Here is a 19,195-nt window from a genome sequence, read left to right on the forward strand (position 1 = left end):
TTTTTACTTTTGTTTTTAGAGACAGGATCTCACTTTATCACCCAGGCTTCAGTGCAGTGACACCATCACGGCTCAGTAGCCTTGACCTTTTGGGTTCAAGTGATTCTCCCACATCATCCTCTTGAGTAGCTGGGTTTATGAGTATGTGTCACCATGCCCACAAAAAATGTAAAAATTAGTGAGACCACGCCTCAGTGTTTTGCCCAGGCTGGTCTTGAGCTTTTATCCTCACATGATTCTCCTGCCTTGGCCTCCCAAAATGCTGAGATTACAGAAGTGAGTCATTGTGCCCAGCCTGAAATGTTTTCTTTGGGGTATTTAAACTTTTTTGTTAATATTGCCAAGGATCCGTGGAATGATAATTTTATCTATGAAGCCACTCTGGAAGTTTAAATTAAGACACCACTATTTAGAAGTTCGTGACTACATTATTCATGTTGAGTTTATCCACATGAGTTTACGTTAATTTTAAGCTAATACCGTTAAATGTTATTTTTCTTTTTAACTTTAAGAACCCCCAGTCGGATCTTCAGGCCCAGGATAGATGCCATAGAATTGGTCAGACAAAGCCAGTTGTTGTTTATCGCCTGGTTACAGCAAATACTGTTGATCAGAAAATTGTGGAAAGAGCAGCTGCTAAAAGGAAACTGGAAAAGCTGATCATCCATAAAAGTAAATAACACTTACGTAGTGCTTTATTGTTTAAATTGTACATTATGTGTTGTGGATTTTTGTAATTGTTTTTATTTTCTTTATGAAATGTTACAGCCTGGGCTGGGTGCTGTGTCTCACACCTATAATCCCAGCACTTTGGGATGCCGAGGTGGGTGGATCACGAGGTCTGTTTAAGACACTGTTTAACTTTTTTACCCAGGTTGTTCTTGAACACCTGGACTCAAGTGATCATCCTGCCTCAGCCTCTCCAAGTGTTGGGGTTATAGATGTGAGCCACTGTGCTCAGCCTTATTGTCAGTTTTTTAGTAGATTAATTTTGTAGAAAATTTTGAAGGAATTTTTTTAATGCTGACATTTTTCAGTTATTACATATATAAAGCAAAATGCACAGATACTAAATGTACAGGTTAATGAAGTTAGACCAGATGTATGTACTCATACGTAACTATCATCCAGATCAGGGTAGCATTTTCATCATCCAAGAAATTTTCTTTGTTCACCCTTTCCTGTAATTCCTATGCTCCGCTTAACATCACTAGGAAGCAACCAGTATTCTGATTTTTTTCACATTGTTGAGTCTTTTCTTTGTTTAGCTGTTTCGTTGAATATATTTTTTCAGAGTCATCTGTGTTGTTTTTAGTAGAATTTTTTTTTAAAGTGGTGAATAGTTAGTTTTTTCCATTCCCTTGTTGGTCGACATTTAAATTATTTCTAGATTCTGGTTATTATGAATAAGCTGGTCCTGTACAAGTCTTTGTGGACATATGCATTTTTTGGTCCTTCATCTTAGGGAGGGTGTGTGTTTAACTACTAGAAACTACCAACCTTTTCCAAAGTGGACATACCATTTTCCACTCCTACCAGCAAAGCCTGAGAGTTTTATTTGCTTTTTTTCTTTATCAACACTTGTTTTTTGCCATCCTTCTTAATGCAAGCCATTGTGATTGGTTTGTAATATGTTGTGTTGTAGTTTTAAAAGGAATTTTAATGTTTTTAATTTCTCATTTTTTTTAGATCATTTCAAAGGTGGTCAGTCTGGATTAAATCTGTCTAAGAATTTCTTAGATCCTAAGGAATTAATGGAATTATTAAAATCTAGAGATTATGAAAGGTGAGTTTTTAATTTTAGAAAGATTTAATTTGTAGCTTTGAATTATTCACATATACTTGAATATTTTGTTTTCTATAGGGAAATAAAAGGATCAAGAGAGAAGGTCATTAGTGATAAAGATCTAGAGTTGTTGTTAGATCGAAGTGATCTTATTGGTAAGTATCATGCTTTTTCTTAATGGAAGCTTCGAAACATATAGATAATTAGCATAATATAATGAACCCCTTTTATAATTCATTCAGCCACACATATCTAATCTTGTTTTATTGTCATTTTTCTTCTCAGAGTATTAAAATCAAATCTCAGACATAATGACATTTTGCCCATAAATGTCATTGTCTTTAACTTTTTCCGTAATTCAGATATTTTCTGTAAACTGGTAAATAACACTTTTGTAAATATATTCAAGTTCCTGTCTTAGTTAAGAATACCAGTGCTTTGTTTTCGTATTTTTCATCATACCAGGAGGCACATCATGTCTGGGTTTCTTATTTCCAGTGAGCTAAGATTAATCAAGATAATATTACAAAATGTCTTGTCAGCCTTCATCCTTTATTTAATATGATGGTTTAGTTTAGTTTAGGTTAGTTCAGTTCAGTTCAGTTTATTTTTGGAGACGGAGTCTCACTCTGTTGCCCAGGCTGGAGTGCACTGACACAATCTCAGCTCACTGCAACCTCAGCCTCCTGGGTTCTAGCAATTCTCCTGCCTCAGCCTCCCCAGTAGCTAGTATTACAGTCGCCTACCAGCACGCCTGGCTAAGTTTTGTATTTTTAGTAGAGACAGGTTTTCGCCATGTTGACCAGGCTGGTCTTGAACTCCTGACCTCAGGTGATCTGCCCACCTCAACCTCCCAAAGCACTGGGATTACAGGCGTGAGCCACTGCGCCTAGCCTAACATGATTTTTAGTATCCTTTAAAAATGGTTGATTAGAACCATTATTAACTAAATCATTACAAAGTGATGATTTTCTTGTTCTGTTATTCTTTTATTAGCTGGGTTATTTAAGAACTTTCCCTTACAGTTTTCCTGAGATAGAAGAGAGGCAGGATATATTGCTTCTTTTTTTCATCAGTTTTTAGAATACCACCTTATGATCTGACACCTACAGTGATGACCATGGATTATTTTGAAAACAAAACAGTTTCTTATTCTCTGTGGCCTTTCTCTTCACTTTCTTGCTTTGGTATCTTCTGAAGAGCAAAATTTTTATATTTTGATGAATTCCAGTTTTAACGAATTTTTTCTGTCACTCATAAATTTTGTGTCGTGTCTAATTACTCTTTTCTTAATTCAAGGTGTTGATATTTTCTTTTAACAGTTTTATAGTTTTTGCTCTTACATTTAGGTCTATGATCTATTTTCAGTGAATTTTCATCTTTTTGCATGTTAATATCCATTTGTTAGAAGTTGTTCCTTTTTTTGTTGGATTGCCTTGTCATCCTTGATGAAAATCATTTGATCATAAATACAAGGTTTTACTTCTGTATTCTCAATTCTGTTCCATTGATCTCTGTGGTATTCCTATGCCAGTATTGCACTGATTTAATTAAGGTAGCTTTATGGGAAGTGTACTTTCTCTGGTTTTGTTCTTTTTCAAGATTGTTTTAGATATTCTGGATTATTTGCATGTTTATTTGAATTTTAACTTTGAAATGGTTTAGGGAGAAATATGAGAAATACAACATTATGGTCAAATCTTAAATATATTAAAAAACAACATTATATGAGGTATGTAAGGGCTGTTTAACATCTGATAATATTAATACAATCCATATTAATTAAATAATGGAGAACTAGATGATCACCTAATTAGATACCAAAACCCAACTTGTCATCTTCATAATTTTTTTGGTTTGAGACAAGGTCTCGTTCTACCACGGAGGCTGGAGTTCAGTGGTGTGATCATGGCTTACTGCAACTTTAACCTGCTGGGGGCAGTCAATCCCTATACCTCAGCCTTCGGAGTTAATGGTACTGCAGGTGTGATTACTACACCCTGCTAATTCTGTTTTGTGTATTTTGCCATGTTGCTCAAGATGGTCTCACACTCCTGGGCTCAAGTGATCTGTCTCCCTCGGCCTCCTAAAGTGCTGGCATTATCGAAATTGCTTTTATTTGCAAGTTTTCTGGTTTGATTATCTTCATTGGAAGTCCAAGGGAATCCAGAATTTTTTAAAACAGAATTTAAGAAGATTGCTTATTAATAATATGTGTAACAGCAGTAATTGTTCAATAATGAGGGTTTTTACAACAGCTACAAAACTACCATGCCTACAATTAAAGTTTAACAGTTTTTAACACGTTTATATAAGGACAGAATTATGCAACATTGAAAGACATTAATAGAAAGACTGAGTAAACATACAGATTTAGCTGTATTTGTGGATATGAATGGTTACTACAAAGTATAAGTCAGTGTTCCCCAAAACTAACTTATATTCTTGAATTTTTCTTCTAATTAAAATCCTAGAATGACGACCGGGTGCGGTGGCTCACGCCTATAATCCTAGCACTTTGGGAGGCTGAGGCAGGTGGATCGCCTGAGCTCAGGAGTTCGAGACCAGCCTGGGCAACACGGTGAAGCCCTGTCTCTACTAAAATAGAAAAAATTAGCCGGGCATGGAGGCATGTGCCTGTAATCCCAGCTACTCGGAAGGCTGAGGCAGGAGAATTGCTAGAACGTGGGAGGTGGAGGTTGCAGTGAACGGAGATTGTGCCACTGCACTCCAGCCTGGGTGACAGAGTGAGACTCTGTCTCTTAAAAAAAAAAAAAAAAAAAAAAAAAAAATCCCAGAATGACTTTTTGTAAGACAGACTGTTAAAATTTATATGAAAGAGTAGTAAAGGGCCAGAACCAAGACAGTTTTGAAAAACAAGGTATTCTATACCGGGTATAAAGTCTTATTAAAAATTAAATAGTCATAATAATCAGATGGTAGAATTAGCACATGGTGTGATACATTGGCTAGAAGTACAATATGGTGAATCTAGAAGGGCAACTTTCGTGAAAAGCTGGTAAATGTCAAATGGAATTTCATACCACTGATAGGAAATTCCAATTAATCAATAGATGATCTGGGGAAATAGTAATTAATAGGGGAAAAATTAACTTAGATTCTCCTCACCTCACAATACACTTACAGACTTCAGATTGAGCAATCCATGTGTTCAAAACCTAAATATTAAAGGTAGAATTTAACCAAAAATATAGGAAAATATATTTATGATTTTAGAATTAGAAAATAATTCTTTATAATACAGAAATCACAAATTATATGATAGGTTTCATAGATTTTAATTACATTAATAGGAAGGACTACTATAAAACAGATGCCACCATAAAGAGATAAGAGAGAAGCCACAAATAATATTTGCAACATATAACAAGAAGTGTTTAGGATATGCAAGTAAATACAAGTTGATAATAAAAATGGATAATATAAGAGCAGGCTGTTACCAAGAGAGAAAGAAATGTCTAATGAACATACAAGGATGATTAGAAATCAGTAATACAAATTAAAATCAGAGATTTCATTTCACAGCTGTCATGTTGATAAAAACTTAGGAGACTTCATATTGTCATTGATTCAAAATGTTTCTCAAGGTAAGCTTTTCATACTGTGTTTTCAGCTTTTAAATGAACCATAAATGGGCCTCTTTTTAAAACATTTCTGAAAGCATGATTCAAATTGATGTTGTTTATTGCTCTTTAACTTGTTTATCTTACCTTAAATTCAGCAAAAGAGATTTTGACTAGCAAACTGATGCTTTAGATTGTATGCTCCCAAGAGGCTGATTCTAGTTGTTGTATTAAGAATAGGGTACCTTTTTGCTTTCACTGCTATTAAATCTTGGTGATTAAGGAAGATAGTACCCTATATTACTGTGAGTTTTGTAATTTTGGATAGATGACTCACTTCTGATAACATTATATTGGATGTTTCTTTTACTATTTCTTCTTCTTATACTTCTAAAATGTACCTGTTTTAATATTTTTCCCTTAGATCAAATGAATGCTTCAGGACCAATTAAAGAGAAGATGGGGATATTCAAGATACTAGAAAATTCTGAAGATTCCAGTCCTGAATGTTTGTTTTAAACTGGAGCTCAAAAATAGATTTTATGTTTACATCTAGTGATTTCCCTGTATTGGGTTTGAAATACTGATTGTCCACTTCACCTTTTTTATTATATCAGTTGACATGTAACTAGTACTATGCGTACTTAAATAGATGGTAATTTTCTGAGCCTTACCAAGAACAAAGAAGTACCCATATTAAGTTTAGATTTTCAGTTAATTTTTGAGACTGAGTAGTATTCTTGGATACAGGCCGATGTGTACTTAACTACTTCCAGATTTATACAGTCTTCCTGTGGAAGTTTAGTAAATGTCTTTTTCCCTCCTTTCTTCTAGTAATGCAGTTTATGGGTACTTCATTTATGAAGTAGGCTTTTCATGGGGAGAGATTGGGATTATGCTCTCTATTGTTTAAGACATTGTTTGATTTTAGAGTCTATTTCTGTGAGATAGTTTACCAAATAAATGTTCCTTATAAGATGATCTCATTAAATTATTTTTTCAGGAATAGCTTAGGTGCAATAATAGCAAAAGACTTGACTGTCGGTAGGATTTGATTATTTTGCTTTCTTGGTTTCATTCACTAGTACTATAGGAGTGTGTCATATAAAAGATTTCAAGTGGACGTTCTGTTAGCACAAGAGAAGTTTCTGAATGAAACTTTAGGGCGTTGACAAATGACTAGAAATTGGAAATGGTAGTATATCGTGCAAAACAAGACAGATCCTGAAAATTTATAGTGGTTAACTAGAACCAAATAGAAGAGAACAGGCCTTAGGAGGATGTAAGTAATGCAAAATCCGTAATAGAACAGCATAAAGGCCAAAAGGGGTACAATTTAGACCCTGTGTGAAAGGATATCAGGCAGTGAGGAAGAGAAATCCTGAATGTACCCTGGAGAGGGGACATACTCCATGAGCCATACATTTCTGTGCTGGTGTTTATGTCATGGAAAAGTATTGCTGTTGCCATCCATATTCAAATGTAGATCAGATGATCTGTTTGGGATAATGAAACTGTCACTTAAGAAAAACTTAAATTGTTTTTTTCCTGTGTCCTGTTTGTACAGGTCTTTTTTCTTTAAAAGTTTTATTTCAGTAGTTTTGGGTTACAGGTGGAAAGTTTTGGTTATATGAATAAGTTCTTTGGTGGTGAAGAAAAACTTCAGGTAGAACATTTGGTTAAATAAAAGACTATAGAGCGGGTTTATTTGTTTTGTAAGTGAAAATGTTAACCCGTCACATAAGCATGCTGACCTAGGCTTGCTTGAAACTCGTGATCTTGTCCTTAGCGACCCAGTCTTTTCTGTTACATTGTCCTAAATGACTGATTTCATAGTTTTACTCTGTCATTGCATGTCTCATATCTTCTCCCTCTCACTTTGCTCCCTATTGCCCTGAGAAAATAGACACAATCAGAAAAGAATCTTTAAAAGTTGTCACCATTGCATCTGTAAACCTAGCATCTATGCCCATCTGTCCTTTATTATATACTATGGATATATTGTTTGTCCTAGCTTGAGCCAATTGCAATGTCTCATTTCTTTCATACCGAAACTCCTTGAAAAAGAATTCTATTATCGCAAAACTCCTTGCCTGTATTCATTGTTTTTAGTTTGTTCTGTTTTTTTTCTGAACCAATTCCAATCAGATATTCATTTCCATTGGAGCCGTTTTTTTTTTTAAGGTCTCGTGACGTCAGTGAATTCATTTTACTTGTTCTATTAGCAGCATTTCATACAGTTGTTGACTCTTCTCCATTAAAACACTTACTTTATTTGGCTCCTAGCAAACATATTTGCCTGCTTTTTCTTCCTATTTCTCTGACTCTTTTCTCAGTTTCCTTTGCTGTTTCCTTTTCTGTCCTCTAAATATTGGAATATCCTAAGCCTAGTTTGGGATTCCCTTGATGGTCTTCATTTCTTTAATAGGAGCTGTGCTGATGACTCAAATTTGTATCTCCAACCAGAACCTTTCTCCTGAATTCCAGATTCACATATCCAACTGTTTACTAGGTGCTTGATAACTATATCTGTACTTTTCATCTTGTTTAATCCGAATTTACTTCTTTTGCATTTTCCTTAGTTCAATAAATGACAACTTTATTCTTCCAGTTGTTTAAACCAAAAATCTTGTCTTCTCTTTCTTCCCTCACATTTCACATTTCACATCTGATTCTAAAGGAAATCTCGTCTATACTTTTTCTTTTTCTTTTTTTCCTTTTTTTGAGTCTCGCTCTGTTGCCCAGGCTGGAGTGCAGTGGTGCAGTCTCGGCTCACTGCAACCTCTGTGTCCTGGGTTCAAGCGATTATCCTGCCTCAGCCTCCTGAGTAGTTGGGGTTATAGGCGCATGCCACCATGCCTGGCTAATTTTTATATTTTTAGTAGAGACTAGGTTTCACCGTGTTGGCAGGCTGGTCTCAAACTCCTGACCTTGTGATCTGCCCACCTTGGCCTCCCAAAGTGCTAGGATTATAGGCATGAGCCACCGCATCTGGCATTTTTTTTTGCATCTGGCATTTTTTTTTTTTTTTTTTAATAGAATCTCAGTTCGTCACCTGGGCTGGAATACAGTGGCGTGATCTTGGCTCACTGCAACATCTGGCTCCCGGATTCAAGTGATTCTCATGCCTCGGCCTCCCGAGTAACCGGGACTAGAGGTGTGCGCCACCACGCCTGGCTAATTTTCTTATTTTTAGTAGAAACGTTTCACCATGTTGGCCAGGCTGGTCTCGAACTCCTCACCTCAAGTGATCCATCTGCCTCAGACTAAGTGCAGGGATTACAGGCGTGAGCCATTGCGCCCAGCCTACTTTCTATAAATATCATCCTGTCCGTGCCCCCCCCCCGCCCCCACCTCCCGTACCCTGCATAGTCTGTTTCATTTGATTCTTCCCTTAGTTTGGTGTTTTGTTTTGATGTGTCTTCTTTAGATGCCTTGGGATCATTTACTGTTCCTCATATTTAAGAGCAAATGCTTAAAAGTTCTTAGAAATACCTTCTTGAAAAGCCTGCATTCCTACCATCTCTCACCACTTCAACATGAAATAATGATCCCTTACATCTTTTTAGTGTAGTTATATAATAATTTTTGATTGACTCAGTTTTATTATGGCTCTGTAAGTATTAAAGCTTTAGATAAGCCATGGAATATGCTATGGTTTTTTCATTCTTGTGCAGCTTTTTTTTTCCTCCTTGAAGTTAATACTTACTTTTTTTTTAACCTATCAGTAATTTATATCTAATTTCTCTGGAAGTATAAACCTCTTATTATATTAAAACAGATCTCGTGATTCAGTAATAAACCTCCCCCTCCAAATATATCCCATCATCTCTACTCCCTGGAACATTCTTCTAGTTTGGACTGTAGAACTGATTCCATCTGCAACCTTCGTTTACCATCCTGTTGGGTATTCCTGTTGGCTGTTTCATGTTTTGGAACTACTGTTTGCTGCGTCTCACTTTTGTTTTCTTTTTTTTTCCTTTAAGATGGAGGTGCACTCTTGCTGCCCAGGCTGGAGTGCAGTGGCTCGATCTCGGCTCACTGCAACCTCTGCCTCCCGGGTTTAGGCTATTCTCCTGCCTCAGCCTCCTGAGTAGCTGGAATTGCAAGTGCCTGCCACCATGCCCAGCTAATTTTTGTATTTTTAGTAGAGACGGTTTCACCATGTTGGCCAGGCTGGTCTCGAACTCCTGACCTCAGGTGATCCACCATCCTCGGCCTCCCAAAGTGCTGATATTACAGGTGTGAACCACCGCTCCTGGCTGGATCTCACTTTTTTTCCTCCTTGGTTTACTCCTTCATTTTGATGGATTGTATTTCTTGTGTTTTCCTGAGAAAAGGATTCAAGAGAAATGAATATTTTGAGAACTCAGAGAAAATCTGGATGTATTTTTGTTGAATTCCTACATTTAATGGAGAGTAGTTTTGGTTTGAGATTTTAGATTAGGAATTATTGTCTTCTCAGAATTTTGAAAGTTACTGTGTTGTCTCAGAACTTCCAGTGTTGTGGGAGAGAAAATTAATGATACTCTTTTTTTTTTTTTTTTTGGAGACAGGGTCTCATTCTGTCACCCAGGCCTAAATACAGCTCACTGCAGCCTTGACCTCTCAGGCTCAAGTGATCGTCCAGCCTCAGCCACCAGTTTAGTTTGGACCACAGCCATGCACCAAATTCCCTGCTAAGTTTTTAATTTTTCTGTGGAGACAGGGTCTTGCCATTTTGCCCAGGCTGGTCCTGAACTCCTGGGCTCAAGAAATTCCCCGCCGCTTGGCCTCCTAAAGGGCTGGGATTACAGGTGTGAGCTCCTGCACCTGGCCCCCGAATGCCCCCTAATGCCACTTTGATTTCCAGTCTGTTGAATGTTGGGAGAATCTGCCTTTTGTTAATGTGAGCTTCTAATGTTTGTCTTTTGTATTCTAAATTAATAATATGTGTCCTTGATATGGGTCTTTTTTTTTTTCTTTTTTTCAAAGAGACTTCTGCTATATTGCACAGACTTGATTTGAATTCCTGGTGTCAAGTTATCTCCTTCTCAGTCACTAGAGTAATGTGGACTACAGACATGTGACACCATGCCCATCTTTATGTTGTGTATCTTATTTTTGTTTTGTTTTACTCTTGAAAAAGCTCAGGCTGAAAATCTGTCTTTTAATTCATGGGAATTTTTTAGAATGACTTCTTGGAGGCTTTTGTCTTTTGAATGTGTGATCCCTTCTCTGCCTGTAACTTTTTTTTCTTTCTTTTTTTTTTTTATGAGACATGGTCTTGCTGTTGTCCAGGTTGGAGAGCAGTGGTGCAATCATAGCTCACTACATTCTTGAATTTCTGGGCTCAAGCCATCTTCCCACCTCAGCTTTCAGAATATCTGGGGCTACAGGCATGTGCCACTATGCCCAGATAATGAAAAAAAATTTGTAGAGATAGGGTCTTGCTATGTTGCCCAGGCTGTTTTTGAATTCCTGTCCTCAAGAGGATCCTTCTGTTTGCTTCCCAAAGCATTGGTATTATACGTATGAGCCACCACCACCAGCGCTTCTGCCTAGAACTTGTAGCAAACTTTCTTTCCCCCGTCTGCATAGTCTGTTTCATTAAATGATTCTTCCCTTTTTTTAGTCTTTTATTTTGATGCTTCTTCAAATGCCTTGGGATCATTTACTGTTCCTCAAATTTAAGAGCTAGAAGAAATCTCTCTAAGCTCCATGCATGAGGGTTCTCAACAGGTGGATTTTACTCCAGTGTGAATTCACTAGACCATTTATTTGAGGGTCACTGAATTGTCAGTATATGTATATGAGAGAGAATATGTACATCTATATCTGAGAGAAATTCTGTAATCACTTGTCCTGTGTGAGTATATGTACTTTGCCAGTTTTCTTTTGGGGTGAGGAGGAGGGACGGTATATTAGAGAGTTCACTATTCAAAATGTAGACCTCCTCAGTTTTCAGTAAAATACTGTACCCTGTTTATATCTGGATTCCCCTATTCCAGACATCCTCTGATTCACCCTTTTCAGGGAGTTAATAATGACATTTCTTCCATTGTGAGGGGGAGTGGTAATCACTTCACAGGGAGGTATGGGGCCAGTGTTTTTTAGTGAAAACCTCTATCTAACACTGAGACTTTCATTTCTCGTCTATTGAGTCAATTAACACTGATACATTTATTTTTCACTTCCCAAAATCTTACTTTGCCTTTGCTTCTATTTTATTGTCTGGGGGTGTTTAACACCTGTTTCATTTTTTATAGTCATTTTAGTTTCCAGATTTTAGTAAGGGACAGAGGGGAAGGAATAGATAGACTCATTTCATGATATAGAAACAAATACTCCCTCTCTTGTCTTACATGAAAAATTATTCTTAAACCAGGCCTTGTCTTTCAGAACCTGATCAAAGTATAAAAAATACTTTTTAGCTTTATTTCTTTAATGAGTCACTATTCCATATTTTGAAGGTGTTAAGAGGTATGGTGAAGGTGGTACTTGAACATTTCCAAGCAAACGTATGATGAAATCTTTCATCAATGTCTTAGCAATTGTATATGATTTTTTTAGTCTTAGCAATTTGAGGTAAGTTTTTGTGTTTTTGTTTTTTTGAGATGGAGGCTTGCTCTGTCGCCCAGGCTAGAGTGTATTGGCGCGATCTCGGCTCACTGCAGCCTCTGCCTCCCAGCGGGGTCCAGCGATTCTCCTGCCTCAGCCTCCTGGGTAGTTGGGATTACAGGTGCATGCCACCACACCTGACTGATTTTTGTATTTTTAGTAGAGACAGGGTTTTGCCATCTTGGCCTGGCTGGTCCCGAACTCCTGATCTCAGCTGATCCGCCCAACTCGGCCTCCCATAGTGCTGTGATTATAGGCATGAGCCACTGTGTGTGGCCTGAGGTAAGATGTTATAAGAAGCCTACAAAGCCCTAATTTTAACATTAAGAACATTAAGTGCTTCTGATAGTTTTAAGTTCTGTAGTCTTTATTTCAAAGAATTATTTTGTTCTGAATTTCTGTTTAAATTAGTCTAGAATATGTTTATAAATTTATTTACATTTGGTTGAAATATATTCTTAAAACTTATTCCTGAGCTTATGTCCACAGGTTCCAGTTTGAGGATAAACGAGGTCTAAAGACGGAATTAACTTGTTCATAATTTTTCCTGTTCTTTTTAGAAATCCTAGGTATCCTTAGGCTAATGAATCTATAGATTGGCCCTGCAAGCATGTCACTGGATTTTTTATGTCTTCTTGAGTCTTAGCACTTTAAATTCCTCTATATCCTTTACTGTCTTTCTTACAGCACCCTAAAAGAGTAGCATGTGAACTATTGCTCTTCTCTAAGGTATTTTAGGACATTTAAAAAATAATATATGATTGGTTCTCTTCATGCTAAATACTCTACCACAACTCATACAATTAAAGTGGTCAAAGAAAGGTCTCTTTCTGTTTTCAGTTTAAAAAGAAATGTTATTTGTAAAATAGTATAGTCATAACACAAATATGGCAGTTTTTTAGTGTTTTTTTTTCTTTTTCTTTTTTTGTGAGACGACTTCTCGCTGTCATCCAGGCAGTAGTGTGATTGTAATTCACTGCAGTCTCCAACTCCTGGGCTCGAGGGATCCTCCCACTGAGCCTCCTGAGCAGCTGGGACTGCAAATGTGTGCCAGTACCTGGTTAATTTTTAAATTTTTTTGTAGAGCTTAGGTTTTTTTTTGTTTGTTTTTGTTTTTTTTAAAAAGCTTTGTTTGCACAAACTGTTATCCAGGCGTCTCCAATTTCTGGCCTCAAACAATCTTCCTGCCTTGGCCTCCCAATTGCATAAGCTACCACACCCAGCCCACAGTTTTCTTTTAGTACAATACAAAAATCTTGTCAGCGCTAGCTTAATTTATACTGTATCCAACTTTTTTTTTTTTTTTTGAGCTGGAGTTTCTCTCTTGTTGCCCAGGCTGGAGTGCAATGGTGTGATCTTGGCTCACTGCAACCTCCGCCTCACAGATTCAAGCGATTTTCCTGCCGTCTTCTGAGTAGGTGGGATTATTGGCATGTGCCACCACGCCCGATGAATTTTGTATTTTTAGTTAGAGACGAGGTTTCTCCATGTTGGTCAGGCTGGTCTCGAACTCCCGACCTCAGGTGATCCACCCACCTCAGCCTCCCAAAGTGCTGGGATCACAGGCGTGAGCCACTGCGCCCAACATATATCCACCTCTTTACCATCCACATTAGCATTTCATAAGCTTCTGTTTGCCCTCTTAGTTAATAACCCCATCCCACGGTGAATCACTTTAGTAATCCGTATTACAATGGATTAGTTCTGCATAGCAAAAACTATGATAGGTGTGTTAAATAATGAAGTTTAGGGAATGTTAATAAGACGATTTCTCTTACTATAGATGAAATACTTGGTAAGAGAATCCCTGATGAGATCAGATCAGTTACATGTATATCTTGCCTCTCTTAAGTCTCTACTATTTATTACTAGACTTGAGTTAGGATTTGGGAGTGCCACTGAACACTAAAATTATTCTGTCTGAGTACATGAATGGTATGAGAAAAACATCCATTTTAATATTTTATCAAGTTGAGATGTCTCACGTGAATAGTTAGTGCTGAGAATCAGACACAGGCACATTTGGGAGCATGGGGTGGCAAGAAGCTTTGCTTTGTCCTGTTCATGTTGTACTCATACGTGTTTCTGCATTTTTCATTGATGTCTCTTCGTACTAGCACTAGGGCACAGGAGAAGCTGTACTGGAATATTACACTGCTCAGCACGAGACAGGTTTAATCTTTTCTTGGGGTACGAGATTGGGAAATTGAGTTCTGAGCAGACCTGAAGAGAGGTCTGCAACTCAGATTAAATTCATCATTGATTAATTCATTGTTGTTTGGAATTGACGTTTAGCTGTGTTCCTCACTCAGATACGTGCATTGATAGCTGCTTGCTAATTTGGTCTTAGCTCACATTTAACCTAGAATGTATGATCTCCCTCTCCCCCACTGTTGCTAATCTGTCTGCCTCATAATTTCCGTGAGATTGAGCATCTTGTCTGTTTTGTCACCACTATATAATAGCCTGTTGGAAACAAAGCAGTAATAAAGCTAGAAAAACCAAGCGAATACACTGGATTTAAAAAAATACTGTTTCCTAGAATTAAAAAAATAAATGAGGCTGGGCCCGGTGGCGCCTGTAATCCCAGCAGTTTGGGAGGCTGAGGTAGGTGGATCACGTGGCCAAGATCGTGCCACTGCACTCCAGTCTAGCGACAGAGCGAGACTTTTTTTCTTACTTTAAAAAAAAAGACCTCATTGGGATAGTTTATTAACTGTTAAACAGAAAACTTAAGAAATTCCCCACACATGTATGCATTATAGAGCAAATAAGAGCATCAAAGACAATCTTCCAGATCTTTCAGAGAAAGGTCACCTACAAAGGAACATCGATCAGATAATAGATTTTTTGTTTTGTTTTGTTTTCAGATGGAGTTCCACTCTTCTCGCCCATACTGGAGTGCAATGGCGCAATCTTGGCTCACTGCAGTCTCCGCCTCCCAGGTTCAAGCAGTTCTGCAGCCTCAGCCTCCGAGTAGCTGGGATTACGGGCGCCCACTACCATGCCCAGAATTTTTGTATTTTAATTAGTAGAGACGGGGTTTTGCCATGTTGGCCAGGCTGGCCTCGAACGTCACCTCAGGTGATCTGCCCGTCTAGGGCCTTCCAAAGTGGTGTGATTACAGGGCATGAGCCACCGCACCTGGCTGATAACAGACGTTTTAATAGTAAGATAAAAAGTAAAATTTCCAATGTGTCGAAGGAAGAAAATTACAGCCTAGAACTTTTATCTTCATGTACATTATTTAAGTGTGAGGGAATAGTTTCAGTGACATTATGTCACTGAAGACCTTAGAAGATTCTCTCGCTAAAGAAGATAAAGTGACTGACACAACATGTATTTCTCTGAGTAATTAGAAGTGTTCTTTTCTGGCTGTACTGAAGAGACTTTAATGATTTCTTCATGTTTTTCTACTCTTAGTTTATAATACTGCATAGTAGCTAAGGCCTGGCTCTAGCAATTATAAATTGTTCTGCATGTGCGGGCAGTAATAGTTAATCCTGCCTCAAGGATGTGGGGTTTATATGGGTTAGTGCACAAAAGGACATTTATTAAATTTAGTCATAATCATCTCAAAGACATGGTAAATTAAAGAGTGTACGTAAAGTACTTCATGTAATGTCTGCCACTTAATGTTCAATAAGTCAAAGAGACCACCACCACTACTACATTTTACTTTTATTAGTAATTAATAGTAATAATTAATAATTAGTAATTCAGTGATAATAGGTATACTACCAAAGAAAGTAAACAGAGCCAAAATTCAAACCATAGAATCATTTTACTGTGCTTTTATTCCACCTCAAACACTAATCTCCAGTCCTTGGATAAAGGCATTATTTCTCTGAAGGGGAAAGGTATCCTCTTTTTGCCCAAGTCACACTTGTCTCATTTCTTACACTGTAAACATGTGGTTCCAATTCTGAGGTATTTTCCTGACTTGTAGGACCCAAAAAGAAATTAGGCTTGAGAAATTTTAAGTGAAGAGAACAATTCTAGTTAAGAGTGATTGGATCTTCCTAAAAGCTGACATTGGACTGAAAATTTTGAGGGGAGGGAAGACCCTTTATGGCATGTAATAGGAAGAAGACCTGGATTTTAGTTGCTGCTCTCTGATGTCCCAACTTGGGTAAGGCAACATATGTAAATGTCAGTTTCTTCGAATCTGTGATGAAGCTGATAATCCATGCTCAGCTTCCTTTATGGGTCTCTTGCCTATCAAGGTACAGTATGTGAAGATACATTGCAGATTATTTCATGCATTGCTTCAGGGGATGATTAAACCATCCTTTATTACAACCAGAGTCTAATCTAAGGGAAGAAGGTTATTCTCTATACCAGTGAAGGATCCATCCAAACCAGTGTTTGGAGGCATAGTCATAATTGAAAATCGATTATTTTCGTTATCTGTAAAACAGGTAAATAGTATGAATCATCAGGTGGTTGTGAGGATTAAATGATACATGTAAAAAAAAGAAAGCTTTGGATAGTACCTATTATAAGAAACTCAGTGTTGCTACAATGTTTGTATTATAATGGAATTTAAATTTACGCTAACCAAGTATCACAGGCAGAAAGAAAGGAAGTTAATGTATCTCTTGATCACCATCTTGATGTGGTCTGGAAACCTCAAGATCCTTTTCAGAGAATATGTGAGATCACAATTTTCATACTGGCACTATGATGCTATTTGCCTTTTCCTCATTTTCACAAGTGAACAGTGGAGTTTTCCAGAAGCTACATAATGTCGTGACATCACTGATGGGCAATAGAATGTGTGCTTGTATATTCAGAAACTTTCAGCTCCAATTTCTTCGATCAATATAATCCTCATAAATAAAAGTTACTTGAGGACCTCAGACATTTTTTAAAATGTAAAGGGGGTGTGGTCAGGCACAGTGGCTCATGACAGTTTGGAAGGTTGAGGCGAACAGATCACTTGAGGCCCGGAGTTTGAAACCAGCCTGGTCAACATGGTGAAACCCCATCTCCACTAAAACATTTTCTGGGTGTGGTGGCACACATGCCTATAATCCCAGCTGCTTTGGTGGCTGAGGCACGAGAATTGCTTGAACCCAGAAGACAGGTTGCAGTGAGCCAAGATTGTGCCACTGCACTCTAGCCTGGGCCACAGTGAGACTGTCTCAAAAAATAAAGGTGTACAGAGATTGTGTATTTGACAACTTGATATGTAGGATGTGCTACCTCTAATGTTCCATGCTGTTAGTTTTCACTCACTACTGTATTTTGAAGATTTGTTCATATTGCTCTGTGTACATTTAATTCTATAGTGTATATCCACCACATTTAACTTACTTACAGAAGTATGCAAGAATTTCTCTGGTAAATTTCACTAAGTACTTACGAGTGTCTTTTCAGAACGATTGTATGAGTTTATACCCCTACCAGCAGGACTGAGTACCCATTTCCTCACATCCTTGCTAGTACTTAATTTGACTTTCTAATTTTTACTATTCTCGTAATGTGGCATATTGTTCAATTTTGTATTTCTTCCATTTTATTTTTTTGCATCTCTGCTTTTCTTTTGGTCAGTTTTGCCAGTTCTGCCTATTATATTAATCTCCCAGAATCAGCTTTTAGTTTTGTTAAATCTCTGACATGTTTCGTTGATTTCTGCTTTCATCTTAAACATTTCTTCGTTGTTAATTTGTTTCGTCTAAAATAAGCAACATCTTAAATTCTTGATTTGCTTTTGATGTTTATTCTCTAATAAGATATTTAAAGATACAATTTTTTCCCTAAATGCTCTATTAGACTTTTCTCTTAAGTTTTGACTGGTAGTGTTTTTTCATCATTGTTTAATTTTGTGTTTTTTAACTGCTTTCATGATTTTCTTTTAATCAAAAGGTTTCTTAGATATTTAGTTTGCTGGTATATTCTTTTAAAATTGTCTCATTGCTTGCTTTCTATATTGGATTATTGTCAGAGAACATAATTTGCATGATGTTAACTTTTGGAGTATATTGTTGCATCTTTGTGGCCTAGTACATGGTTAACTTAGTGAATGCTTCCATTTGTCCTTGAAAAGAATGTATATTTTCTGGTTATTGAGGGTGAATTTCTCTTTTCCTGTTTAATAAATACATAGCTATATATTTGCTTATGTTTTGACTGCTCAGTTAATTATTTTCTGAGAAATATGTGTTAAAGGCTCCATATTTCTGTACACAACTGATATTTGCTTATTTCAAGGTCTTTTTAGTAATGGGTGATGTACAGAGAAAGTAGAGCTGGCTCACCCATCACTTGGATCATACCCTCTATCTTTAAACAGTTGCTCATGTGCAGGTGGACGCATCATTGAAGCTTTTCTTTCTTTGGGCACCAGAGTCACGGATAGATTCAGGCCCCAAAGGACCCCTCGGTACTTCCTGGGACCTTGGGCTCTGTCCTGAACTTCTGTGTCCTGAAATCCTGCTTGAGTCTTGAGTCATGGGACTCAAGTCCCAGAGGTCCCCTCCCCAGACAACCTCCAGTTCCTGACATCATAGGAGACCATCACTCCCTCCAGCCCTCAGTAAGTGCATTTTCAGTGTACAGTTACATGAATTTTGACAATTTTTTATATCTATAAACTACTTGTAATTTTACTTATCTATAAAATATCTTTATATATCTATAAGCTACCTATAATTTATATTTACTTATGTATATATGTTTGTATAACAACTGATAAAACCTAGATACAGATCATTTCTGTTATCCCCAGTTGTTTCCTTGTGTTGTAACCTAGTCAATCCCTGCCCTACCTCCAGCTTCAGGAGCAACCACTGATGGGATTCTTTTCCTCCAGTATAGATCAGTGATTCTCAATTGGGTGATTTTGTCCTCCAGAGGACATTTGTCAAGATCAGGAGACATTTGGTTGTTAAAACTGTAGAGTGCTGTTGTAATCCAGTGGGTAGATGCTAAACGTAAAGTACAGGACAACCCCTCACAACAATGATGCAGTCCAACAGGGTGGTTTGAAGTCACAGAAAGGTGTGAACACAAGGAGGTGGGAATCACGGAGGCCATCTTCAAGTCTGTTTGCCATGTACCGCATTCTCTGTCTCCTTTCAGAGATTCTAACTTTAGATCTTTTGGATATATCTCATTCACTACTTTAGTCTTCTCATTATTTTTTTTTTCTCTGTGCTCAGTTTGAGATTTTTGACCTGTTTTCTAATCTCATATATAACTGGAAATTATATAATCTTCC

The 19,195-nt window shown here is 37.3% G+C and overlaps 1 protein-coding gene and 1 long non-coding RNA gene across 9 annotated transcripts in view; one reads left to right on the forward strand and one right to left on the reverse strand.

Moving 5' to 3' along the window:
* The window catches only part of HELLS (helicase, lymphoid specific), a 66,237-nt gene extending 48,152 nt beyond the window's left edge, over positions 1-18,085 (forward strand). For 6 of the 8 annotated variants that reach the window (XM_077945116.1, XM_077945115.1, XM_077945117.1 and 3 more), the window contains 4 exons: positions 513-672; positions 1,690-1,786; positions 1,865-1,941; positions 5,795-6,348. In XM_077945116.1, coding sequence (XP_077801242.1) covers positions 513-672; positions 1,690-1,786; positions 1,865-1,941; positions 5,795-5,889 — 429 coding nt within the window. In that variant the 3' untranslated portion in view covers positions 5,890-6,348. 8 annotated transcript variants of the gene reach the window in all.
* LOC144331215 (uncharacterized) lies at positions 9,591-15,032 on the reverse strand. Its single transcript, XR_013398184.1, has 2 exons — positions 14,574-15,032; positions 9,591-10,816 (listed from the first exon to the last, which is right to left on the reverse strand). It is a non-coding gene; the product is annotated as an uncharacterized LOC144331215 (long non-coding RNA).
* Positions 18,086-19,195: the final 1,110 nt, after the last annotated feature.

The sequence above is a fragment of the Macaca mulatta genome, chromosome 9, assembly GCF_049350105.2.
Source record: "Macaca mulatta isolate MMU2019108-1 chromosome 9, T2T-MMU8v2.0, whole genome shotgun sequence".
NCBI lineage: Eukaryota > Metazoa > Chordata > Mammalia > Primates > Cercopithecidae > Macaca > Macaca mulatta.